At 47.9% G+C, this 27,772-nt stretch overlaps 2 protein-coding genes across 3 annotated transcripts; one reads left to right on the top strand and one right to left on the bottom strand.

Moving 5' to 3' along the window:
• Positions 1 to 16,804: 16,804 nt before the first annotated feature.
• On the top strand, positions 16,805 to 21,331 carry LOC100415889 (serine/threonine-protein kinase SAPK4). Its single transcript, XM_044486392.1, has 9 exons — positions 16,805 to 17,226; positions 17,369 to 17,443; positions 17,928 to 18,029; positions 18,112 to 18,165; positions 18,394 to 18,486; positions 18,573 to 18,665; positions 20,309 to 20,413; positions 20,517 to 20,615; positions 20,719 to 21,331. Exons 1-9 carry the CDS (start codon positions 17,107 to 17,109, stop codon positions 21,067 to 21,069), a joined length of 1,092 nt encoding a protein of 363 aa, XP_044342327.1. The 5' UTR covers positions 16,805 to 17,106; the 3' UTR covers positions 21,070 to 21,331.
• A 627-nt stretch (positions 21,332 to 21,958) lies between these two features.
• On the bottom strand, positions 21,959 to 27,488 carry LOC123062744 (probable ion channel POLLUX). 2 transcript variants are annotated; one of them, XM_044486390.1, is made up of 12 exons: positions 26,243 to 27,473; positions 26,085 to 26,153; positions 25,376 to 25,987; positions 24,766 to 24,948; positions 24,596 to 24,655; positions 24,300 to 24,503; positions 23,901 to 24,149; positions 23,663 to 23,761; positions 23,388 to 23,582; positions 23,119 to 23,211; positions 22,764 to 23,027; positions 21,959 to 22,557 (listed from the first exon to the last, which is right to left on the bottom strand). In XM_044486390.1, exons 1-12 carry the CDS (start codon positions 26,819 to 26,821, stop codon positions 22,339 to 22,341), a joined length of 2,826 nt encoding a protein of 941 aa, XP_044342325.1. In that variant the 5' UTR covers positions 26,822 to 27,473; the 3' UTR covers positions 21,959 to 22,338. The 2 variants fall into 2 exon arrangements, with proteins under 2 accessions (XP_044342325.1, XP_044342326.1); XM_044486391.1 differs by lacking the exon at positions 21,959 to 22,557 and having other exon boundaries at positions 23,119 to 23,195; positions 26,243 to 27,488.
• Between the last annotated feature and the right edge of the window lie 284 nt (positions 27,489 to 27,772).

Here is a 27,772-nt window from a genome sequence, read left to right on the forward strand (position 1 = left end):
ATAAAGTAATGATATGGAGCCTTGGGCTCGTTATTGCTTACCGGGGTCTAGTGCTGCACAAAGTGTCAGATAACATATGCGAAAAAGGATTATAGCATAAAAAACTGACAAGATGTGCGGGGCACATGAGCTTTACTGGTGCACGGGGTCTGCGCCCGGCTTTGTACAAAGGATTACATGCAACAGCGGCAAGACTTGTACAAAAGGTGGTTGCCGGAAAAGCTTCCGGCAACCGCGCCTTACGGGTAAAACTTACGAAGATGTTCAATGTTCCAGGAGTTGCTCACCGGAATGCCATCTTCGGTCTCAAGGCGGACAGCGCCGGGCCTAGTGACTCGTTTCACCCGATAAGGGCCTTCCCACTTCGGCGTCAACTTGTTGGAATTCTTGGCGGACTGAACGCGCCGAAGAACAAGGTCGCCTTCCTCGAAGCTCCCGGCTTTAACTTTGCGGCTATGGTAGCGACGCAAAGCTTGCTGGTAGCGAGCGGCTCGCACAGCAGCCTGGAGACGGTCTTCCTCAAGGAGCAGCGCGTTATCTTGTCACAGCTGCTCTTGCTCGAGCTCATCATAAGCGAGCACTCGAGGTGACCCGTAAACGAGTTCCATGGGGAGAACTGCATCTGCTCCATAGACTAGAGCAAAGGGTGTCTGGCCAGTGGCTCGATTTGGCGTCGTCCTGATCGACCAAAGAACCACCGGCAGCTCCTCGATCCAGTTTCTTCCGCACTTGTGCAGCCTGTCGAAAGTTCTGGTCTTGAGGCCTCGCAGCACTTCAGCATTTGCCCTCTCCGCTTGACCGTTGCTTCTCGGGTGAGCAACAGAAGCGAAGCAGACCTTGGCGCCAAGATCTTGGACATACTGCATGAAGGTGCGGCTCGTAAATTGCGTGCCGTTGTCGGTGATGATCCTGTTAGGAACCCCGAAACGGCAAACAATCGACCTGAAGAACTTGACTGCTGACTGTGCTGTCACCTTCCTCACTGGTTCCACTTCCGGCCACTTTGTGAACTTGTCGATTGCAACGTACAAGAACTCAAAGCCCCCGACAGCTCGGGGGAAGGGGCCGAGGATGTCGAGCCCCCAGACCGAAAATGGCCAAGATAAAGGGATCGTCTGGAGAGCTTGAGCTGGCTGGTGTATCTGCTTGGAATGGAACTGGCACGCTTCACACTTGGTTACTTGTGCAGTTGCATCCTGGAGGGCTGTCGGCCAGAAGAAGCCTTGTCGGAATGCTTTGCCGACAAGCGCTCTTGCGCAAATGTGGTGACCACATATGCCTCCATGTATCTCTGCCAACAGCTGTTGTCCATCTTCCCGGCAAATGCACTTCAATTTCACACCGTTGAGTCTTATTCTGTACAGTGTGTTGTCGACAAACTTGTACATACTTGACTGCCGGGCTACTCTTTCAGCTTCTTCTTGCTCTTCGGGAAGCTCTCCTGTCTGAAGGAAACGGACAATCTGCTGCGCCCATGCTGGAGCTTGCGGCTCGACAACAAGGACTAAAGGCGTATCTGTTGCTGCGGGAACATCCGCTTCTACGGCAAGAACCTGCGGTTCGGCCGGAGCGTGATATTCCCCGGCAAGCTTGCCGGAGCAAAACTTGTCGGGAGCGTTTGCTTCAACGGAACAAACCAAGAGGTTCGCCGGAGCAGACTGCTCCTCAGCACTCTTGGCGTCGATCTTGGGGACCTTCTTGGCGGCGGCTTCGAGAAGCTCTGCCGAAAAGTAGTCACCAGAAATCAACTTCCTCTTCTTATTCTGTCTAGTTGATGGTGTCACGGATGGTTGAGTCAGCTTGAGCACAAAGATCCCTGGTTCCACAGGTAACTTTAGTGCGGTGCACTTTGACAGGCCATCAGCAATGTCGTTCTGAGCTCGCGGAACGTGTTCCATTTGCAGGCCGTCAAAGTGTGCTTCTAGCTTTCTCACTTCATCAACATAAGCTTCCATCAATGGATTCTTGTTCACTTGGCGAACGACAAGCTGCGAGTCACCCCTTACAATGAGTTTCTTGATCCCAAGGTCGGCTGCAATTCTGAGGCCGGCAAGCAAACCCTCATACTCTGCAGTATTGTTCGTTGCTTGCTCCTTGGGAAAGTGCATCTGGACTACGTACTTGAGGTGCTCTCCGGTGGGTGCGATAAGCAGCACGCCAGCACCGGCGCCTTGCAGCGAGAAGGCACCATCAAAGTACATCAGCCACTCTTTGCTTGTCTCCTTGACGGGGATGCTCGTCTCTGGAATTTCTTCATCTGGAGTTGGCGTCCACTCTGCTATGAACTCTGCCAATGCCCTGCCTTGGATCGTTGCAGTGCTCTCAAACTTGAGGCCAAAGCTTGACAGTTCCAATGCCCACTCGACAATCCTGCCTGTTGCTTCTGGATTCTGCAGTATCCTCTTCAGCGGAAAGCGAGTGACGACTGTGATCTCGTGTGCCTGGAAGTAATGGCGCAGCTTTCTCGAGGCCATGAGAAGGCCGAAAAGCAATTTTTGCACACCAGAGTACCTCGACCTAGCCCCCTGGAGAAGGGAGCTGACAAAGTAAACTGGGCGCTGCACCATCTTCTTCTGCACCTCCTTGCACGTTTGCGCAGATTCATCTTTGTCGGGACCAGAGCTTGTCGGAGAAGCCCCCTGCTTGTCGCTGGATTCACTTGCCGCGGTTGCTGGCTCATCGTTCGCCTCCCTCTCTGCTACTAACGCAGCACTAACCACTTGATTGGTTGCCGCTAGGTACAGCAGCAACTTCTCTTGTGGCTTAGGTGCGACAAGTATTGGAGTGGAGGACAGGTACCTCTTCAAGTGCTGCAGCGCGGCCTCCGCTTCCAGAGTCCATTTCATTGGACCTGCCTTTTTCAATATTTTGAAAAACGGCAGGGCGCGCTCAGCAGACTTAGAGATAAACCTGCTGAGAGCAGCCACGCAACCGGCAAGCCTTCGCACAACCTTGACGCGCTTCGGTGCTTCAATCTGCTCGATGGCCTTGATCTTGTCGGGGTTGGCTTCAATTCCCCGCTGAGACACAAAGAACCCGAGAAGCTTGCCGGAAGGGACTCCAAACACGCACTTCTCAGGATCGAGCTTGAGGTTGATCTTGTGCAGATTTGCAAAAGTTTCATCTAAATCTTGGATTAGGGTAGCCTTGTCCTTGCTCTTGACCACTATATCATCCATGTAGGCTTCCACATTTCTGTGTATCTGTGTCTCAAAAGCAACATGGACTACCCTTGCAAATGTTGAACCAGCATTCTTCAACCCAAAGGGCATCCGTATAAAACAGTATGTGCCGCAAGGGGTGATAAATGCGGTTTTTTCCTCATCTTCTTCTGCCATGAAGATCTGATGGTATCCTGAGTATGCATCAAGAAATGAAAGCAAATCACATCTAGCTGTGGAGTCAACAATCTGGTCAATGCGCGGCAAGGGAAATGGATCTTTGGGACAAGCTTTATTGACATCAGTGAAGTCTATACAAAGCCTCCATTTCCCGTTCGCCTTGCGCACGACTACAGGATTGGCCAACCACGTGGGATGGAGCACTCCTCTGACAAGGCCTGCTGCTTCCAATTTCCTGATCTCTTCTGCAATGAACTCTTGGCGCTCCATCGCTTGCTTCCTGACTCTCTGCTTGACGGGCCGCGCATGAGGACAGACGGCAAGGTGGTGCTCGATTACTTTCCTGGGAACACCGGGGATATCAGACGGTTGCCATGCAAACACGTCGACATTCGCCCGCAGGAAAGCAATGAGCACGCTTTCCTATTTGGGGTCAAGCGTGGCACTGATGGTGAAGGTACCACCAGTGCCGTCCTTCTTGGCGGGCACCTTCTTGGTCTCGGGTGGAGCTGCCATCGTCTTCTTGCACTTGCCGGTGGAGCTCGATGGTGCGTCCTCGACGGTAGCGCAGCACTCCGAAGAGGTGCGCTTGCCGGAGTGGGCATCAGAGCTCTTGCCAGACTTCGTCTTCTTCTTCCGCCCGGGAGCTTCAGCGGCAAGTATGTTGTGATCAGTTGCGGCTGCTGCTTCCCGATAGATTTTGTCGGCGCAGATAAGGGCATCCTTCTTGTCGCCGGGGACAGAGATGACACTTATCGGGCCTGGCATCTTGAGCATGTTGTACGCATAGTGAGAGGCTGCCATAAACTTGGCGAGCACTGGACGGCCAAGGATCCCATTGTAGGGCAATGGAAAATCGGCAACGTCAAATGTGACCCTCTCAGTTCTGAAATTCATCTCGCTGCCAAATGTGACCGGCAGCGTGATCTTTCCCTTCGGCTTGCTTCTTCCCGGGCTGATTCCTTGGAATGTGCCGGTCTCCTCGAGCTCACTGTCAGGGATCTGGAGTTTCTGAAGGACCGCGGAGGAGATCAGATTCAAGCCGGCCCCGCCGTCAACTAGCATCTTCGTGACCTGGAGGTTGCGGATAGTTGGTGAAACCAACATCGGCAAGCACCCGACCGCAGTTACGCGATCAGGGTGATCCTCAATGTCGAAGATGATAGGCGTGCTGGACCATTTCAGAGGCTTGCGTGACTCTAATGATGGTTCTGCTGCATTCACTTCCCGCATCCACTGCTTGAGTTGGCGGTGCGATGTATGCAGAGAAGCACCACCGTCAACGCACAGGACCTCTGTGGCTTTCTGAAATTCCTGCTCATCGGCCTCGTCATCATCCATGTCTTCATCGTCGTCGTCATCTTCATCCTTGTCACGGCCGCGGGGAGGTCTGTCTCCTTGCTGCTGCTTGGCCTTGCCGCGGCGTCCTCCTCGGCCGAGATGTTTCTTGCCGGATCCACCAGCACCTTCCTGGGCCTTCTCCTTGTCGCGCCGCTCGTACTCAGCTTTCTGTAGCTCAACGAGCTGCTCAACCTTCTTGCAATTCTGGAGATCGTGACCCCTGGTGCGGTGGATCTTACAATACTGCTTGCCGGAGCCGTCCTGCTTGTCGGCGGCCGCCACAGGCTGGGCCTCCTTGTCAGAGCCACCAGCTTTAGCTTCCTTGGCGCCACCTCCGTTGCCGGTCTGCTCGACAGCTAGCACTTCCTTGCCCTTTTTCCTTCTGTTGTTCCGCCGCCGGCCTTTCCTTGTCGGGGCGGCATCCTCACTATCAGATCCTCCTGCTCCTGTATCCTCTCCGGGGAGCCTCCTTCCCTCTTCAGCGCGTGCACACTTGTCGGCCAGGGCATAAAGCTCACTGACGTCTCTGATCTTACACATCGCCATCTCCTCCCTCATCCTTCGGTTTCGCACGTTCTGATGGAACGCGCTAATGATCGCGGCGGGGTGGACGTCTGGGATGTTGTGTTGTACACGGCTGAATCTCTGAATGTACTTGCGCAGTGGCTCTCCTTCCTTCTGGGCGAGCAGATGAAGATCGCTTTCTTGGCCATGTGGTTTGTGGCCGCCTGTAAAGGCGCCGACAAACTGATGGCACAGATCAGCCCAGGAGGATATGGAGTTGTCCGGCAAGTGCATGAGCCAGGATCTGACATTGGGCTTGAGTACCAGCGGGAAGTAGTTGGCAAGGATCTTGTCGTCCCGTCCCCCGGCAGCCTGCACCGCGATGGTGTAGATGCTGAGAAACTCCGACGGATGCGTCTTGCCGTCGTACTTCTCTGGTACGTCTGGTTTGAAATTCTTTGTGCTGGGCCACTGGACTTGCCGCAGCTCACGGGTGAACGCAGGACAACCTACCGTGTACGGCAGATCGCCTGGTTCCCCTGGCGCATGCATGTCAGCAGAGGGCCCAACGCGCTTGTCGGATTGACGTCGTGCTTCTCTTCGGTGCTCGTTGCGGGTTCGAGCGTCTTCTTGTTGTCGTTCGTGGAGAACTTGGCGCTGGTCGCGACGAGCTCGTGGGTCCGACGACGCGGTGGAGCCACTGTCGGGGTGGACCCGGCGAGTCGGCGACTTTGGCCTTCGTAGTGGAGAGTGCATGGAAGTCGCACCTCCCCCGGTCTTGTTGCCATCGGCTCGCGTCCGGCTGTCCTGCCGCGGCAGCGAGGCGCTTGGTTGCCGCGCAGTGTCGCCGTTGGCGAAGCCGATGAGGCTCTGGATAGTGGCCCTCCATTCATCGGTCTTGTCCGCCATCAGAGGATAATCCAGGAGTAGCTGGGCCCGCGCCAAGGCTTCCGCTGGCGTGGTGGGCGGCAGAGGTGAACGGTGCGAGGAGCGGGACATGCTCGGACTCCTAACCAAGTTAGAAGGAGCAGTGTCCCGTCCAGGCGACCGCACCTCACTGGGGCCAGCAGGCTGGCGTGCATGCTGGTCTTGAACGCCACGCGAACCACCAGCTTGATCTTGGGCCAGCGGACGTATGGTGCTGCGAACGCTATGACGCTGTTGGTCCCGCCCTTCCTGAGATGGGCGCGGTGGGCGTATGGACGCCGAGGTCTGCGCGGCCTTGTCCTTGGACTTGGCAGCGCTGTGGGCACCCTCGTCGATGTCCATTCTTCCGCCGGCGTCCACTCCACCGTCCGCCTGCTCCGGAGGTGGTGGAAGCGACGCAGACGGGGTTGTTGCCCCCGAAGCCTTCTTCTTCGGTGGCATGTCGGTGAAGACGATGAAGATTTAGCTCGCGTGCACGCCGGATCGGGTTCGCACGATCTCGACGCCCCCTACCTGGTGCGCCAGAGATGTCGGGGAGGCTGATTCCACCAACACCTATGGGGACAGGGCCCCTTTCGGTTCGGCAGGGGGCGGAGGTCGCACAAAGAGCGGATCGAGGCGGTACACGCGAGCGATTTTTACCCAGCTTCGGGCCGCACGGATGGGTAAAACCCTACTGCTGCTTGTTTGTGTGTATTGAATTCTTGCTCAGGAGCGACGGACGCTGCCAGACTGAGCGTGAGAGTGTTTCTGGTGTTGAATGAGCCGAACTGGCCGAACCAGATCCACCAGCTGCACCAGCTCAACTAGCTGAACCAGCTGAACCAGCTCAACCAGCTGAACCAGCTGAACCAACTGAACCCCTTCTACGTTGCGCCTGGGCCTCCTTTTATACTTTCAAGGGGTCACCGACAGGGGGCAACGTAGACAAGAAGGGTAAAAATGGAAAAGGACGCGGTAGGTGTAGCTACCGCTACTGTGCATACAGTGCACCCTACCTAACTCTGACGGCAGGGGACAAGGGCATTAAATGCCTGTCTGAGTTGCTTAAACAGTGCAAAAAGTGACCGTTAGGAGCGCCACCGTTTGCCACGATGGCCTTCTCTTCATCTCCGCTTGCCACCTCGCACCCCTTGCTGCACAGCCTCCTGCCACGTGTGCTTGGGAGAGTCCTAGAGCAACACGTTAGCAGGTGTGCTGGAGCGCGGGCACGAAGTGGGGGTTTCCCGCGGCAAGCTCCTTGCCGCGGTCGTCGTCTTGTCGTGTTTGGGAGCTTGTCGCTCACCGGGCCTTGCCGGGACGCAGGACGCGTCACGGCAAGCTTCCTTGGTATGCCTTGAGTGGCCTTCCCGGCAAGCTCCTCTTGCCGGGGTCTTGTCTCTTCCCGGCAAGCTCCTCTTGCCGGGGCCTGGGTTGGCCTTCCCGGCAAGCTCCTCTTGCCGGGGCCTTGGTTGGCTTCCCGGCAAGCTCCTCTTGCCGGGGCCTTGGTTTGAGTACTTTGTTCTTGAATGGTCTCCAAGGGAGCCACGGAGGGTCTTGGCGGTCACCCGGCAAGCCTTGCCACGGGATGCTGCGACTGCCCGTGCACAAGTTCGGGGTACTAGGGTACCCCTACTCTAGTACACCGACATACTTATTGCAAAAATCTATTAGTCATAAAAACAAAGTACTACGCGCATGCTCCTAGGGGATAGATTGGTAGTAAAAGACCATCTCCCGTCCCCGACCGCCACTCATAAGGAAGACAATCAATAAATACATCATGCTCCAACTTCCTTACATAATGGTTCACCATATGTGCATGCTACGTGAATCACAAACTTTAACACAAGTATTTCTCCAATGCACAATTACTCACTAGCATGACTCTAATATCACCATCCTCATATCTCAAAACAATCAAAATGAATCAAACTTCTCCTAGTATTCAATGCACTTTATATGAAAGTTTTTATTATATCCCTCTTGGATGCCTATCATATTAGGACTAAATTCATAAGCAAAGCAAATTACCATGTTGTTTAAAGAGACTCTCAAAATAATATAAGTGAAGCATGAGAGTTCAACAATTTCTTCAAAATAAAACCACCACCATGCTCTAAAAATATATAAGTGAAGTACTAGAGCAAAATTGCCTAGCTCAAAAGGTATAAGTGAAGCACATAGAGTATTCTAATAAATCACGATTCATGTGTGTCCCTGTCAAAAGGTGTATACAGCAAGGATGATTGTGGAAAACTAATAAGCAAAGACTCATATCATACAAGATGCTCCAAGCAAAACACATATCATTTGATGAATAAAAATATAGCCTCAAGTAAAGTTACCAATAGACGAAAACGAAAGAGGGGATGCCTTGCGGGGCATCCCCAAGCTTATGCTCTTGGTTGTCCTTGAATATTACCTTGGGGTGCCTTGGGCATCCCCAAGCTTAGGTCTTGCCACGTCTTATTCCATAGCCCTTCAAATCTTTACCCAAAACTTGAAAACTTCACAACACAAAACTCAACAGAAAATCTCATGAGAACCGTTAGTATAAGAAAATAAATCACCACTTATGGTACTGTTGTGAACTCGTTTTTTATTTATATTGGTGTAATATATACTATATTCCAACTTCTCCATGGTTCATACCCCCCGATACTACCCATAGATTCATCAAAATAAGCAAACAACACAAAGAAAACAGAATCTGTCAAAAATAGAACAGTCTGTAGCAATCTGTAACTCTCGAATATTTATGTAACTCCAAAATTCTGAAATATTAGTACAACATAGGAAATTTGTATCTTAATCTTCTGCAAAAAGAATCAGTATTTTATCATGCCTCTGCTAAAAATGAGAATTGTTTTCCTGAGCGCAAAAGTTTCTGTTTTTTAGCAAGATCAAATGAACTATCACCGTAAGCTATCCCAAAGGTCTTACTTGGCACAAACACTAATTAAAACACAAAAACACATCTAACCAGAGGCTAGATGACTTTTTATTGCGAAACAGGACCAAAAAATACGAACAAAAATAGAATCGGGTTGCCTCCCAACAAGCGCTATTGTTTAACGCCCTTAGCTAGGCATTAAAACATTGATCTAGGTATTACCATAATAAAAATAAGGCATATCACGTATGCTCATCTCACACTCCATTCGTTCAGCATCAAGTTTTCTTTGTGGTAAGCAAAAGTAATCAAAAGGGCTAAATTTAATAGGGCAAGGATCCCTAAGATCAAGTTCGAGAGGAATTGGCTCCTCCTTTGGCCCCTCATATTGTATGATCAACTCATCATTGTAAGCGTTCTTTTGGTAAAAAGTCATAAGCTTGTTTTCTAGAGATAAACCTAATCCTTGTTTTGTATAGCAAAATTATCATTAAGTTCATAAATTCTCTCAACTAGAACATCGGTAGGGACCCTTTTTCTTAAATTTTCGTTATAAGCAACATGACGGAGAGATCGTAAACGCATTATTTCTTCTTGATAAAAGAGAATCCCCTCTATGGGAGGATGACCACCATCTATTTTATAATGCGCAAAAATTTCACTAGCTTCTTTCATAATGAATCTAAACTCATGAGCTAGAAATATGGCAGCGGCGCGTTTAACTGAAGAATGCTCAACATTAGAGAACTCTAGGAAAATCTATTGTATGCAAGGGTGCATATGAACAAATTGTCTTTCAAGTTCAATTACAAAGCAAAGTTATTTCATCCACGAGACTATTAGTTTTATGGAGAATAGATCCACCTAACATGGGCAACACACCGGCACAAGTTAAGAAATCTTGAATAACTCATGTTCCAATAATAGTGTCGCTACCTATGCAAAGTTTTTTAGTGTGCAAGATAGTAGATTCTTCATGAGGATCAAAATTAGCAAAATTATCCAGGTTTACCTCATAATTACAACTATCCTTTTCAACAATAATCTTCGCAAACTCAGACATGGTGGCAACAAACCAATCTAGCGAACGAGCAAATGAAAAGCAAGCGAGAAGACAAGCGGAAGAAAGGCGAAGGCAAGGGCAAATCTTTTCGAAAATCATTTTAGAAGTGTGGAAGAGGAAAACGAGAGGCAAATGGCGAATAATGTAATGCAAGAGATGAGATTTTATGATGGGTACTTGGTGGGCTTGACTTGGCGTAGAACTCCCCGGCAATGGTGCCAGAAATTCTTTCTAGTACTTCTTGAGCTTGCGTTGGTTTTTTCCCTTGAGAGGAAAGGGTGATGCAACACAGTAGAGATAAGTATTTTCCTCGGTTAAGAACCAAGGTATCAATCCAGTGGGAGAAGAACGCGCAAATCACTAATACCTGCACAAACAAATAAACACTTGCACCGAACGCGATAAAGGGGTTGTCAACCCCTTCACGGTCGCTTGCAAAAGTGAGATCTGATAAAGATAAATAAAACTAAATAAAAGATAATTAAATATTTTTTGTTTTTTTGGTTTATAGATCTAAAAATAAAAGATTGCAAAATAGTAGACCGAAAACTAATATGATGGAAAATAGACCCGGGGGCCATAGGTTTCACTAGAGGCTTCTCTCTTGAAGGCAAATAATACAGTGGGTGAACAAATTACTGTTGAGCAATTGATAGAAAAGCGCAAAGTTATGACAATATCCAAAGCAATGATTATGTAATATAGGCATCACGTCCGTGTCAAGTAGACTAACTCCTGCCTGCATCTACTACTATTACTCCACACATCGACCGACTCCTGCCTGCATCTAGAGTATTAAGTTCATAAAGAGCAGAGTAACACTTTAAGTAAGATGACATGATATAGAGGAATAAACTCAAGCAATATGATGTAAACCTCATCTTTTTATCCTTGATAGCAACAATACAATATGTGCCTCGCTACCCATAGTTTGCCACTGGGTGAGGACACCGCAAGATTGAACCCAAAGCTAATCACTTCTCCCATTGCAAGAAAAACCAATCTAGTTGGCCAAACTAAACCGATAGTTCGAAGAGAATTACAAAGATATCAAATCATGCATATAAGAATTCAGAGACGATTTAAATAATATTCATAGATAATCTGATCATAAATCCACAATTCATGGGATCTCGACAAACACACCGCAAAAGAAAATTACATCGGATAGATCTCCAAGAACATCGAGGAGAACATGGTATTGAGAATCAAAGAGAGAGAAGAAGCCATCTAGCTACTAGCTAGGGAACCGTAGGTCCGAGGTAAACTACTCACGCTTCATCAGAAGGGCAATAGAGTTGATGTAGATGCCCTCCGTGATCGAATCCCCCTCCAGCAGGATGCTGGAAAAGGCCCTAAGATGGGATCTCACGGGAACAGTAGGTTGCAGCGGTGGAAAAGTGTTTTCGTGGATAGTTCTGGAGGTTCGGGAATATATGTGAATATATAGGAGGAAGAACTAGGGTAGGGGAGTCACGAGGGGCCCACAAGGTCGGGGCGCCCCCCTAGGGCACGACCTCCACCCTTGTCGCCGCCTAGTGGCTCTTCTGACTTGAACTCCAAGTCTCCTGGGTTTCTTTTGGTCCAAGAAAAATCCTTGTGAAAGTTTTATTTCGTTTGATATTCCTTTTCTGCGAAGCTAAAAAACTAGGAAAAACAGAAATTGGCACTGGGCTCTAGGTTAATAGGTTAGTCCCAAAAATAACATAAAATAGCATATTAATGCATATAAAACATCCAAAACAAATAATATAATAGCATGGAACAAAAAAATTATAGATAAGTTGGAGACGTATCATGAAACCAAGGTATCAATCCAGTAGGAGAACCAAGCAACACTATGTAAACGGTACATGCACACAAAGAGCAAATACTTGCAACCCGACGCGTATGAGGGGCTGTCAATCCCTCTTCGGGTAATGGCGCCAGAAATTGTCAAGTTGACATGATTTTTTTTGTAGATTGGATAAATAGATCCCGATAAAACACAAAATAAAATAAGTAATAAAAAAAGTGCAGCAAAGTATTTTTGGGTTTTTGGAATAATAGATCTGGAAACAAAGGCAATTAAAAATAGATCTCAAAGCAAATATAATAAAGAATAGACCCTGGGGCCGTAGATTTCACTAGTGGCTTCTCTCAAGAAATAGCATACGGTTGGTAAACAAATTACCGTTGGGCAATTGATAGAAGATCGAATAATTATGATGATATCCAAGGCAATGATCAATATATAGGCATCACATCCAAGATTAGTAGACCGACTCCTGCTTGCGTCTACTACTATTACTCCACACATCGACCGCTATCCAGCATGCGTCTAGTGTATTAAGTTCATGGAAAACTGAGTAATGCAATAAGAACGATGGCATGATGTAGACGAGATCTATTCATGTAGGAATAGCCCCCATCTTGTTATCCTTAATAGCAACGATACATGCGTGTCTTGCTGCCCCTTCTGTCACTGGGAAAGAACACCGCAAGATCGAACCCATCACAAAGCACCTCTTCCCATGGCAAGAAAAAATGATCTAGTTGGCCTAACTAAACCAAAGATTCGAAGAAGAAATACGAGGCTATAAATAATCATGCATATAAGAGATCAAAGAAGACTAAAATAATATTCATGGATATAGATCTGATCATAAACTCAAAGTTCATTGGATCCCAACAAACACACCGCAAACAGAGTTACATCAAATAGATCTCCAAGAGACCATTGTATTGAGAATAATAAGAGAGAGGGGAAGCCATATAGCTACTGCCTACGGACTCGTAGGTCTATGGTGAACTACTCACGCATTATCGGAGAGGCACCAATGAGGATGATGAACCCCTCTGTCATGGTGTCTAGATTGGATCTCGTGGTTCTGGAACTTGCAGCGGCTGGAATTGTATTTCGTCGACTCCCCTAGGGTTTCTGGAATATTTGGGGATTTATAGGGCGAAGAGGCGGTGCAGGAGGTCACTGAGGGGGCACAACCCCCCTAGGCGCGCCTGGGCCTCCTGGAGCGCCCTGGTGGGTTGTGCCCACCTCGGGCCTCCCCTCTGGTACTTCTTTGGCCCACTGGGTGTCTTCTGGTCCAAAAAAATTCTTCAAAAAGTTTCGCTCCGTTTGGTACTGATATTCTGCGAAGTACAAAACAAGCAAAAAACAACAACTAGTACTGGGCACTATGTCAAGGTTAGTTCCAAAAAATGATATAAAGTTGATATAAAATGATTGTAAAACATCTAAGAATGATAATATAACAGCATGGAACAATCAAAAATTATAGATACGTTGGATACGTATCAAACCCAAGGAAAATAAAATTAGCCAGGTCATGCAACATTGCGAGATATAGGAAACATAGAAAGAAATCCAGTCCTTCGTAGATGCTGGCCTTGTTGGAGATACTTTGGCCAGCGTCCCCTGCCACCTCCTTGCTTTGACACAACAAGGGAATAAGTGCCTCCCATGGAGGGTGCAGATGAAGGCATACAGGGCTAATGACAAGGTCGATGGGTGGTCGGCGATCCACCCATGCCTCACTAGAGGCACATCATAGAGTGTTTTTAGATCCACAACCTAGGTGGTGGAGGTCTTCCTGCGCAATAAGATCATTGATGCCCCCCCCAGAGCGCCACATCAAAGGAAATTGAAGACAAATTCACCCCCAATTCTTTTATTGCCCCCACGATGGCTCGGGAAGAGGGGATGGAGATCTTCGTCGGCAGATTTGGCACACTGCCAAGCTTACTGAGGGAGGAATCATAGAATCTACCAACCAACTTCTAGCTTCCTCCATAGGGGAAGAGCACAACAACCATCAAGCACTATATGCATGGCAATGAAGAACCACGGACAAGCACAAAGCGGCATGCCCTTAAGGCAAGTATTATCATATATCTACTATGTACATAGGCTCCTCGAGCTCCCATTCCCCTTCCACCCTGATTGACGACAATGACAGACGAAAAGGGGAGATGGGTCGGGAGAGCGTTCGTGCCTCTCAACGAGAAAGGGAATTAGGGAGAGATAAAGAGGATAAAAGAAATGAGATCTTACGGAACCATGATTATGTGATTAACTAATGGTGTTAAGTTTTATCTTATTTTAAAATTATTCAACACCATGCCTATGAATTTGGGATGTCTGCTATAATCATGTAATGCCTCATTTCATGTTTCTTTCACGGTTATCTTTGAAGTCTCTGGACCTGAGAAAAATTACGAAACTCGTTGAGGGAGAGCCCATGGTCGGGGTCATGGCTTTGGTGCTCAAGATAATGCCCAACCTGTTGGAGTTGTGTGGTCAGCTTGTTTCACCAATATCAATTGTGTGGTGGAAGGTGGTCTCACTTGGGGTCTCAACTATAATTATGACGCCCATAGTGCTCCCCCTCTTGATGCCCCTGCAAGGCGTCCGCCAATGAGGAAAGTGGTAGTTTTGACTTTACTAACATTCATTCGCCCAAGTCCATTGTGTAGGTGGTTTATGTGGTTGATGCAAATGGTATGTTGGTGCTTGCTATTGGAAGCCATATCTTTAAAAAAATTGTCATTTCCTTGGCAGGTTGCCTGCTGCTAACCCTTAACTAGGCAAGATAATTGACTGCATCGTGAAGGAGAAAACAATAAGCGAGAAGGGTGGCTCTAACCCCGATCCGGTATTTCAACATCCAAAATGAGAAACCAAATAGGAGCAAAAGCAAAAAGGATGGCGCTAGCTCTCGATTAGGCATCCAAAAAATAGAAAACAATTAGGAGCAAAAATATATGGGTGACGCTAACGGGGAGGTGTCTTTTGTTACATAATGCATGGTTCCCATTTTTGGGGTTGTCAACATGGATTTGGTGGTGTCTATTAGTTTTTCGATGTGTTATCCTCAAGCTGTAGCCAGCCGATTGAGGTTCCTTTGTGGTGTAGTGACCCACGTGTCGATGGTTTACAGAAGTAGCGGCTTGCATGCTTTTGTTGACTGTTGTAGTGGTCGTTGGACTTTGGTGTTTGGCACTAGTCTGCATGCATTGTACGGTTGTTGCTTGTTGGTATTTTATGGTCAAGTTTGTAATGGATTTCGCTCAATTTTCACTAATTATTCAGGCAAGTATTTTCTTGCTTAACTAATGGGTGAGTCAAATAATTTGTGTGTATTTCAAAATTAGAATTAACGCAACAGTTGAAGGAACCTAAGGAAAATAAATTTACCCAAGTCCTTGAACTTTTCGATAAGCACCCGTTATAGGAAACATATAAAGCAAACCAGTCCTTGAGTAGATGTTAACCTCGTTGGAGACACTTTGGCCAACGCCCCTTACCGTTGCCTTGCTTAGAGACAACAAGGGAACAAGGGCCTCCCATTGGAGGTTGCAGATGAAGGCACATGCAATAAGAGAAGTCGACGAGCGGTCGACGATCCATCCATGCCTTCCAAGAGGCATATTGGAGAGTTTTTTGTCCTTAGATCCACGGCAGAGGTCTTCCCGTGCAATAAGAAAAGCAAGAGATCATCGATACCAGCCTTCCCCTCCGAGCGCCAGACCAGGGAAAGCTGATGACAGATTCACACCCAACTTTTTACTAACCCCGCGACTGCTCAAGGTGAGGGAATGGACATCTACGCTGGTCCGATTTGGCCCATTGTCAGGCTTATCGAGGGAGCACTCATTAGGTCTACCATCAACTGCTAGCTTCCTCCATAGAAAACAATTAGGGGAAAAGCATGACAACCATCATACACCATCTGCATGGTACATTGGAGAACTTCAAACAAGCACAAAGCCACATGTCCTTAAGTTGACTACTACTACCCCAGTTTACTATGTAAAGAGTCTACTCGAGCTCCCCTCCCTTTCCCACTCATGTTGGCGACAACGACTGAGGAGAAGGGGAGAGGAGTCGGGGTAGAACGTTGGGGACTCTCGACGAGAAAAGGGACAAGGGAGAGATAAAAGAGAAGAACGAAAATGAGAGCTTACATAACCATGGTTATGTGATGAGCTAATGGTGTTAAGTGTTATCAGATTTCAAAGCTATTCAACACTATGCCCGTGAATTTGGGATGCCAGCTACGAACATGTAATGCCTCACTTGATGTCATTCTTTAGTGGTTAGCTTTGAAGTCTTTGGACCTCGGCAAAATTACACAAAACTACAGGACTCCTTGAGGGGTTTTCTTGAAAGTTTGGATGAGCTCTTCCTACCGTTGGATCCATGATCCAACGACCCACGGGCTCCAGGGCTGGAAGCACATGATCATCCTCTTCCCCCTACAACCACAATATTACTCCACTACCTAGTTCACAAAATCAGCCGGCTAAGATAACACAAAGATACGACAAAGTGAATTTCAAAAAAGAAAAAGATACGATAAAGTAAAGCCGACATGCGACGCTGTGATCTGATTAGTACAGCATTAATTATACCCAGTGGGATCATTCCTTCGATGGAAACAGGTATTCATAGCAGCAGGATACCAAATGGATGTTTTCCCGTTTTTCCCCCTCCGGGATATTTTTCCGCCGATCAAACAGCGCAAAGCTCCAGCAGTAGCGAGCCATTTTGGACGCATCGAAACGAATCCAGCCAGGCGGCAGGCAGGCGGGGTCCGCGCGCCACGCTGCGTGACGCGGACCCGCCGACGGCGTGGCCCACCGGGCAGCCCCTCCGCCCACTCCACCTCCCCACCCCCCCTCCCGCCTGGCTCCTCCTCCACCTCGCTGGCCGCGCCCCTCCCCCCCTGGGTATATAATCCTCCCCGCGACACACGCCCACGCACCGCCCCCACACACGCGCCACCGCAGACGCAACCCGCGGCACGGCCCAGAGCCAACCTACCGACCCAACGAACGAGGCACGGCGCGAGCCCCCACCGCACCGCACCCTTCCGCAGCCTCGCCTCGCGCCCTTCCGCCGCCGCCGTGCCCTCCGTTCCGTCCGCGGCTCCGGCCGGCAGGCAAGCCGTCGTGGGTCCCACGGGGATCGTGCGCGTGAGGGAGGCGAGGCCGAGGGGCAGGGGCACGGGGGCGCGGCCGGCGACGCGCGGGGGGCGGAGGGAGGGAGGGAGGGGATGGAGAAGTACGAGGCGGTGCGGGACATCGGGTCGGGCAACTTCGGGGTGGCGCGGCTGATGCGCAACCGCGAGACCCGCGAGCTCGTCGCCGTCAAGTGCATCGAGCGCGGCCACCGGGTTCGTTCGCTTGTCTTCCTCCCCCCGTCCTCTCCGTTTATTTATTTTTGTGCTACATACAAGGAGGAGTAATTGGGCTGGCTGGCTTGCTTGTCCGGCGGGAGGAGGATTAATTACCGTTTTGGGGATCTGTGCCCTGCAGATTGACGAGAATGTCTACAGGGAGATCATCAACCACCGCTCGCTGCGCCACCCCAACATCATCCGCTTCAAGGAGGTTCGTGCAAAAATTCGTCCACACGGGCCAATTCTCTCTCTGTTTTTTAAAACAAAATTTTCGCGTTTCCGAACGCAAATCGTTTGGTGTTCACGGGGTAGGAATGGCGCGGGTGATTTTTTTTTCCTGTAAAAAATTCTCCTAACTGCATGTGGTGAGGAATCTTCGATTGCTACCTAATGTTTGATACCTCCCTTCCTTTTCCCCCTTTCCTGATTTCGCTTTACACAAGCCCCTTGTATATTTGTGTGGTTTGGGCGTGGATTCTCATGTTACAGATGCATGTCGCCGAGAGGCACCTTCTCCGTGGCAATTATTCACCTGAAACATAAAGGCATATCTTTCTGTTTGCATTGCAATAGCACAAACTTTTGATGGAAGAAGGAATCAGATTGTGCTTTTAGCTTTATTTACTTGTTCCTTATCACAACCACGCGTCCACACACATGATTTTAATTAGTTGTTCTGGGGGGAAATTCTCCAGGTGGTACTGACGCCAACAAATCTTATGATTGTCATGGAGTTCGCAGCAGGTGGGGAGCTGTTTGAGCGAATCTGTGATCGTGGGCGCTTCAGTGAGGATGAGGTCTCGTGATTTATTCCTCAATTTTATAATCTTATGGATTTGGGTGGAAGAGCAATACTTAATCTGGTTTTGCTTCACGCAGGCAAGGTATTTCTTTCAGCAGTTGATCTGTGGTGTGAGCTACTGCCATCACATGGTACGAACACGCAAGCAAGAGTATTGTTATAATAATTTACATTCAAATCAGCAGCCCACTTTCCTGAATCACAAATGACTAGTGTGCCTAGTGTTTCACCTTTCAAGTTTCTTTTATGTTTCACGGCTGGTTTCACTGTTAATCTTCTGCAGTCTTATGTATGAGCCAAGATCTAGTGTACTGTATTTCTATTAACTTGATTCTCGGGACAATCTTGTCATATACCAGCAAATATGCCATAGAGATTTGAAGCTGGAGAACGTTCTCTTGGATGGCAGTGCAGCTCCACGGCTCAAAATATGCGATTTCGGCTACTCCAAGGTTGTCCCTGAACCCACATATTGAACCTTCAAGTTATCGATGTCTGTAAATTCTCACAGAAACTGTTCTTCCCATTTCTGGATCAGTCATCAGTATTGCATTCAAGGCCCAAATCAGCAGTGGGGACGCCAGCATATATTGCACCAGAGGTGCTATCCTGCCGTGAGTATGATGGAAAGGTGAGTTTGTATTTTTTTATTGTTTTACATTTACCTTATCTGGTTTCTGTTAGTCCTTTGCAAGATAATCTGTTAGGTCATTAGAACAAACCTCTTTTCTAGGCATTGTATGTGCAAATATCTCTTTCATCTTGTGGTTTTCACATGAGAAATATAGTATGCAAGTTTTACTCATGATTTCACTGAAATTACGAGTATTTGGGCATTCTGCCAAGCCTTCCTGATTGGTTAAATAGTCGGTGCCTTGACACTATTTAAACTTCTCCATTGAAACCATTTAGTGGATGCACTTGCGTCATGATTGTGACGTTACATATGCTTGGCCCCTCAATTTAATCAAAAGGCCGGTTGAATGACGGGCACCCCAAGGCTAAAGGAGTACCTTCCAAAAGCTTGCATTATCTAAAAGCAGGGAAAAGATTTTAGGAAATACCTGATATTTGGCTTTATTTATTAAATTGTGATGGGCAATACATTATATTATATTTAAAAATACCACGAATATTGGACAAACAGATTATCTGAAATTCTCTTGGCAAGCTTCTGTTTGATGAGGAGTCATTGTCAGCATGAGGTGCTGCAACATCTTCTGTTTGGTTTGTCGAGGTAAGATGTACAATAAAGGATGTTGACATCGGAAAAGTGGAGTGGGCTATTTGGTGAATGCAGACCATCCATCCACAAAATAGGTTCTTATCCTCTAGATTCTACATGTTTCTAGATATGATTCACCTTTTTAACTATTCATGGAGTTTTTGGATTCTAGTTTCTTGTTCAAATCATTTTATCGCAAATAGGTAGGTAGGTTTGCCTGGTAACAGAAGTAAGTCCAGCTCGGCCCCTATCGTGGCAAATTTTCTGCAGCCTACTTTCCTGCCTTGCTGTTTGCTTCTATTGAATCCATTGTATTTTATGAAGTCTAAATTTTGGAGCATGGTAAATGCATGCAAGGATGTCTAATTCCTGTCCACATTGTAGGAAATGTGATGTCATGGCTTCCTTGATACAAAGATGCACTGTATTGGCATATATTATGCAAATGTTGGGCTGTATTCCATAGCTTTTCACGGGAATGGAGAACTGTAGCATTGGCATGCCTGTTTCACTTAGTTTTTGCCATGTTGGTGCTTCCCTGATCGACCCAGCGACTGTGGGAGTGGTGGGTGGATTCATACACGTGACTATGCTCCATCAAATGAAGCCAGTTATTTTGCTTTAATCATTATTCATGGCTACCGGGGCTAGTATAATTTATAAGTTGGTTTTGCTGATCAAGGCGATGGTCCTTGTGGTTAATTTGTAAGTTCAGTATGCTAGCACACTGAAACTTCAACAACGCAAGGAAGAACCTTTAGGCTAAATGAATAATGCAACAACAGAACAGAAGTACAAAACTGCACTAGAACTGCATCATTAGGATGCTTTATCTTGACACTGCAGAGTCAACACAATTTTCCTGTGCGGTTACTGAATCTGAAGTTTAGTATCACAGTAAACCATGCTAATCATAGTCACATAAGAGATTGTCAGATGTCGGTCCTGAACTTTGTATGTCGTCCTAATGGATATTAGCTAGTATCTAGTGACATGAGACTATTCTTCAGCTATATACTAATTAGCAGCAATGGATCTTGTTAATGTAGCTTGCAGATGTGTGGTCTTGTGGGGTGACTCTTTACGTCATGCTTGTGGGAGGCTATCCATTTGAAGACCAGGATGACCCCAAGAATATACGCAAGACCATTCAGGTGACATTCTAGAATTATGCGACGCAGATTTATCCTATTTTGGCTCACGGTATTTCCTTTTGCACGTCAATTGACCCTCATTATGGCCACTCTTCATCTACAGCGAATAATGTCCGTGCAATATACTATACCTGATCATGTCCACATATCCATGGAATGCCGACAGCTTATGGCCCGTATCTTTGTTAATGTCCCATCGAAGGTAATGACCTCAATCTGTATCTTTCGCCTTCTTCTTTTTAGGAAGTCGCCATGTTTCATAGCAAGTGACATCGCGTTGACGTGATAATCTGAATGCTGTCCAGAGAATCACGATGAGGGAGATAAAGAGCCACCCATGGTTCCTGAAGAACCTGCCAAGGGAGCTCACAGAGACGGCGCAGGCCATGTACTTCAGGAGGGATAACGCCGTGCCTTCTTTCTCGGAGCAGACTTCAGAAGAGATCATGAAGATCGTCCAGGAGGCAAGGACCATGCCAAAGTCATCCAGGCCAAGCTATGGTTGGGGCGATGAGGGTTCGGACGACGAGGAAGAGAAGGAAGAGGAAGAGAGGCCAGAAGTGGCGGAGGAGGAAGAGGAGGATGAGTACGACAAGAGGGTCAAGGAGGTTCATGCAAGCGGAGAGCTCCGCATGAGCTCGCTACGCATATCATGAAAGTATGCGGAGTAAGTTACCTGTAGATAATCGGCCTATCGTGGAACTTCTGCGCTCAGTGGGATATGCAATTTTGTGGAAGTTTGCTTCTGTTTGGTTTTGGTTCCTGTAACATAATTTACATGGGACAAAGGGCGCTTGATGAATGCTGTAATATTTGGCTCTTGACAGAGAAACTTATGTACATATAAAGCGTATGCTTGTATTCCCTGTGATTGGGAGAAATGGCGCTCCTCAGGCTATCCAGCGCTTCATGTTTAAAGCTTGAAGTATTGCCGACGTATTCTGTGGTTCGCCCTAAAACTGGCAATTTGTGCTACAAGTGGGAGTTGTGGTGGATGCACCCTCTTCAGAATGTCCCTGGGCTACTTCTGGTATAACAGTTAGCACCACCAACCCATCCAACCGATACCAAATACTCCTACCAGTTGGTGCAGCCATCTCCACGTGCTGTGATGACCGCAAGCACCACCTACAGCTACAGCTCCTAAGCTGGTATCATGAGGCACTTGTCTTTCTTTCTCAACTTTGCAGAGGCATGCCAGGATTCAAACCTTCTTAATTGTCTCAACAGTCAACGAGCTAGCACCATCACATAGCTCCGATGATATGCTTCTAGCACGGAGGTGCTCTATTTCACGGTTGCTTGATTTGCAACTGAATTAATAAGTCTCAAGAGAAAGTAGAAGAACCAAGATGCACTATGCAGAGGTACAGCTATGGTTAGATAGCATCACAGGGGCCTTCACAGAATCACAGGCTACACTGCATGTCCTCTTTCTTGGAACATCAACGCAGCATAGCAAAAGTAAAAGAACAAAGATGCACGCTGTTTAGCTATGTCTAGGTACAACTACAGGAGCATTCACAGAATACTCTGCATGTCCTCTTTCCTTTGAACATCAACACATCATGGCATATAGCATATCACGGATTCAATAATTAGCTGCGAGCTTACAAAATACAACATGAGTCACAAGCTATTCCTACTGCATTGACCCACTGTACTGCTTATTTACTCATCAGCAACAACCTCTGGCTGGGGCGCCGAAGTTACCTACGTTGAGGTGAACTGAATGCTACGGAGACGACAGGAACCGACATGTACAGTGCCAATGTCTCGGGTGAGATGAGATCACAACTGTACTTTCACATATGCTTTGCCCGGTTATCTTCTCTATCAGCTAGCATGGATTAGTATTGTACTATTATTACTATCATAGTATACACTTGCGCTTCAAAAAAAGTGAGATGACATTGTAAAACTAGTCAGTCACCTTTCGCGATCACAACAAACACGTCGTCTAGAGACCACTTCTTAATCTCCGACTTGTGCTCTGGATTAATGATTGCCTCATCGGTGTTGGCAAGCCGGTAGCCGATCACAATCTCGTCTCGCTCACGAGCCCTCACCATTATGTCCAGGAAACTCAATTCCTCTTGTTCATACAGGTAAAACTCAGCAGACCGTATGCACATCTCGTTGCCCTGTACCATAGGATTACCACGGTCAGATCTTATGCAGGTCACTGGGTAGTTAATTTTTAAAAACTATCATCTGGTACGACATTAAATAGAGATGCTTCAAGTCATTGTTAACTGGTAAGTGTGGCTTGTACACATAGATTGTGGAAAAAACATGTTATTGCAATATTAAAGCACAACTCAAATTATGTCACAATTTAGATAGTTACCTCCTCAGCAAAAAGTTCCTCAAGAACTCTGTTGATTTGCTTGTCTTCTGCTACCATTGCTAATGCCATACTGACAAGTTCATTTGACAGGACGTAATCGCTGATTTTGGAGACAGATACAAGGTTTCTAGTTCTTGAGTCCAGTATCTCACTGATTATTATTGATTTGTCCGATGCATGCTGCATCTTCCGAATCCAGGAGCTGTGAGAGAAGCCATTGTGATGTAGAGGTGATTTTGACTCCTTCGACGGAAGACGTTTGGACTACAGAAGAAGGTACACATCAGTAATGCAGCGGTCATCTACCTATGCACTGTCAGTTATATATGCTACAGCCAGGCTGCTTGTTGCTCACCTGAACATCACGAATTAGAAGAAGTGTCGCTAAGGACCGTGAATCCGATTGTACAATGGAGTCCTCCACCGACTCATCTGCAAGAATTAAAATCTGTGGTTTCAAAGTTAGCAATGGGTGTATTTCAGCATAGGTAAACTGAGTAAAAGAAATGCGAGCCAAGATGACGAACTATTTTGGACAACATTGACGGTTCCATAAAACAATCATTGTTTGAATAGAAACGTTCAGAGTACTACATTTGTCTCTATGATAGGGCATATACTCACAGAATCAAAGGTCTCAAGAGGCAAGCTTTCTAAGTGCCGCCTGATGACAGCATTCCCTTCTTTGTGTACAAGTTTAATGTTTGTTAGTCCAAGAATATCCATACCACCGTCAGTCAGTTTTGTCTCCCTCGCCTTCTCTGGCACCTCATTGAACATCCACAATTCAGAACCTGGAGCAAGAAATGCTTCTAGAACCTACACAACAGCACCAACATTCATATCCAAGATGTGCGTAAACGTACATCGATCCTGGCAAAATGCACAGGTTAACTTACCATTATCATATCATGGATGTCACGTCGCCAACCACAGAACAAAATTTTCTCTGGATATTTAGGCGGGGTGGGAACGTTAGGTAGAAAACCCTTATGCACCTGGCAAGAAATAACATAGATCAAATAAAAATCTAAGTGAATAGGATTTTTTTTATCTGGGCAGTATGACTGGCTTAATGATAGTTGGTACAAAGAGACTAAATATTATACAACATTAAGCATAGCTCAGAAAATTAACCTCTGGTAGAGGAGCAGGTGCATAAGTATCATCATCTTCTGCTATAACAAGGATTTCATCGCCTTCTCTTAAAACATAATCATCATCCGGATTCATTAATATACTTCCAAATCTTGACGCAAGCTTCACTCCGCAGGGCACAGCATCAGGGAATGAGATTAACACATCCCCAAACCGCATGCCATCCAATTCTGGCCATCTTTTTATATAGAATTCTGCATTTTCAAATCCCAAAATATCCTCCCATATCTGCAAAAGAATATGGTGGGTTAGCAATCATGGAGATACATCCCGGGCAAAAATACAGGACCAAACAGCATTGCAGTTTAGTATGCTAGGCTCAAAGATTTTGTTTCTTTTCTTTCTTACTGCAGAACCAAGTGTTACATTGAAATGTACCTGTGCCAAGCCAGGTTGGAGTGCACACTGTATCATCAAACGTCCAATGACATCATGGGCAACAACTGTTTCAATTAGTTCACCTCCAACCAATTTCACTAAAGGTTCATTGTCAAGGTCACTCATCTCTACAACAATATGCCCCCTTAAGCCCTCTTTTACTCCAGTCAGGCTCAGTACGACACGCAAAGCTCGTGCATCACTCTGGGGGGGAATGGAGAAAATGAAAGTTGGGCAAATAATTATATGAGCTGTCAACCCCAAAATAGTAAAGGTGGATAGAAGAAAACACTAACTTGGTCTGCATTTTCATCAGATGCTAAAACAATAATAGCACGCGCTTTGGAAACAGAAACCTGTGGGGAGGAAAGGACATTTCAGGTAGATATTTACATGACACATAGCATGAAAAGAAACCATCCAAGGAGTTTATTCATAGTGGAGGATCAGAAGAACAGCTCGGTACCTTCTTCAGATCTGCTAGGATTAGAGGACTGCCGCTTCTACATATTACAGATGTTCCCATGAAATCAAATCCTAGCTTTCCTATGTCCATCTCCATCTCTTCCTTGTCTCTTTCTGCCAGGACAACAACTACACCACCACCAATGCTTTTATTGGCTATAGCCAGCTGCTTCAGAAGAGAGCCCTGCTCCACATAGTGAAAAAAGTAGTAAGCCAGTTGATTCAGTCTTTATCAATACCAAAGCAAGCAAATAAACCTCAGTGCTCAGTGCACAACTTCCCTCAGTAAGATTGGAGGATAATGTACAAAATGAAGTGCATAAAGTAACTAAAAATGGTGAAAAAAGACCAACATTTAACTTCCGAAGTTGGTTTGTCTAAAATGGAATTTAAAATACAGACTTAAGTTTTGAAAGCATAATGTGCATTGAATCCTTGAAAATGAAATCCTACAAGTCAGCATACATTAACATTTCTTACAAGCCTACTTCGGAAATGCACTGCTAGGGGATCGTCAGGTTTTATCACAGCACGCTTTACTATGTTATCTGCTGCCTGACCGATTTGTTACTTATAATTGATACTAAAGCAATTTTTCACCAGAACATTACCAGCTTGTCGCTCCATCCGAGGATTAGTATATGGTTGACCTCTATCACCTCACTTTTCCCCTTACGCCAAGAATCCACCTTCTCCGATATCGCATCTGACACAAGCCCGAGCATCGTGGCAAACACCAGCATGCCACCGGCGCTAATCGACACGGACACAATCCTTGGACCGAGGCCAACCTGGTCAGCATGGTTTCCTGAATCTGCCACAAAAGTCCAGGAAAGCCAAAGAGCCTCCAGGAACCCACTGCCACTGACAGAATACAGCGCAATGCCGCCCGAGGCAATGAGAACTACAGTGGCGATCAGGAGGGCAAGCAACTTAGCATACGGATGCCCTGAGAAGAACACATCAACCTTGTAAGCAATCCTCTTCTCGAGAGGCACTTCTTCCTCGGTGCTTCTCGTCCTGCTGGAATTTTCTTTCTTTCGCCGCAGCTGGTCAGCGTATTTAAAAAGGAACAACGGTATTGCCAGTGCAAGCATCGGAGCTAATTTCCAGCTCTCGGAGCTAACAAAGCCGGAACCAGGGTCCCCAAGAACCCAGGATGTCTCGGCAGTTTCCTCACTGTCCGCAGCATCAGCACCACCACTGCATGATCTGACCTTTTTCTGCAAAAATGCAAGTGCTTATAAGCTGTCAGAGATATCAGTTATGGTGAAACCAACTGGCACCACACAATTTTGGCAGGTGAAATAGATAGGTAACCTGGAGCCCCAGCACTTTCATCCACTGCCAGAAAGCCAGGGAGGAGCTTGTGACGGTTACGACCAGCAACTGCAAGCAATAAATTCACGGGGGAAATGGACCAGAATAGTAAGTCAGCTGTTGCAAACAAGGCTGGAGCTTTAAATGGCATTGCTTACTAGTAGGAGGCAGTAGGGAGAGAGATCGAATCGGCGAGCGCGCGGCGGCGGCGGCGGGGGCGAGAGCGGCCTCCTCTCCCCGAGCAGCGCCGACTGCTTGACCACGGAGGCCAGGGACTTCTCCTCGTCTCGCTGCGAGGCCGCCACCCTCCGCGTGGTGGCCGGGTTGCCGCTAGGGTTCCGGCGGGCGGGGGCAGCGGCGACGGCGGGCGGCGGCGTCTGCTGCTGGCGCGGCGGGCGCGGGCGCGAGGCGTGCGGGCCGAGGAAGGAAGGGTAGCACCAGTCGCGGTCGAGCACGCCGGCGTTGGGCGCCGCGTGGGAGGGGTCGTCCACGGCGACGGTGAGCCGCCTGGGCACCTGCTGGAGGGGCGCCGCCGCCGCCGTGGTGGAGCGGCGGGCGAGGATGCCGCCGTCCCTCCCGCCCCGCCTTACCTCGGCGGAGGCGGCCGCGGCGGCGGAGCCGGCGATGGTGCGCGATTTGGCGAGCTGCGGCCGCTGCGCGCGCGGGGCCGGGTCGTCGCCACCGCCTGCCGCGCGGCCGGCGCCGGGGTCCGCCTCGCCGCCGTCGCTCTCCGCCATTAGCGAGCCCGAGCTCGAGCTCCCCTCCTCCCCCCGTCCGGTGCTCGCTCAGCTGGTGGTGGCAGTAATAAGCCACTCCGCGGAATTCTTCCACTTTAACCACGTGATTAGTTATCCCGGCGAGGCCGAGACAGGATCGGCAGACCATGGCTAGTGGGCCGGCCCCACCTGTCAGCCGCCGTGAGCGGTTAGTTGACCGTGACTGCGGAGTGGGCGGGGCAGCGGCGGCATGTCGTAGCTAGCTCGGCGGAGGTGGTAAACATAAACAGCGCAACAGTAACCGCGGGAGAGGAAGGGGGCGGCGATCGTGGCGCCGTGGGCAGCCGCAAAGGCAGCTGGAGGCCGGAGCACAACACCAACAGCGACGGATTCCCCGTCCCGTGCCGTGATCTGATCTCTCCTCCTTTTCATTCCCGCGCGTAAACCGCCGGACCGGGCCTGGGTCATGTGGAGCCAGTGGGGCTCGGGTGATCCGGTCCGTCCGCCGCTCCACTTGGCGGCGAGGGCGCCGGATCTCGGCCGTCCGTCGGCGAATCGCCGGGCCGGACGAAACTTTGCCGGCCCATGTTATTGTAGGGGAAAAAAAGGAAGTTTAGTTAACTGCTTCAGCTGGCGGTGTAATTTGTGTTGGCATGAGAGCATGTGCTCGTGCGTTGTTAATTTCAGGACAGAACTTTCCATCCCTGATTGGAGCAGTAATTCGTTTGTTTATTGCAGCGGCTCGTATGGCACGGCAACAGGGCACATGTCCTCGTGTTTCTTTCAGGTTTGCTTGCTTTCTTGCTAGCCTAGCGAGCATCCAAGGAGCACACAAGTTTGTTTTTCCTTTTTAGTTCGCCCTAAAAGAGTTATTTTTCCTTCAATCGTCCATTTTCCCCTTTAGAGAATACCGTTTGGCAATCTGTGATGTGACGGAGAGAGTAATTACTAGTTTTTTCCAAAAAAAACAAC

The sequence above is a fragment of the Triticum aestivum genome, chromosome 3A (assembly GCF_018294505.1).
Source record: "Triticum aestivum cultivar Chinese Spring chromosome 3A, IWGSC CS RefSeq v2.1, whole genome shotgun sequence".
NCBI lineage: Eukaryota > Viridiplantae > Streptophyta > Magnoliopsida > Poales > Poaceae > Triticum > Triticum aestivum.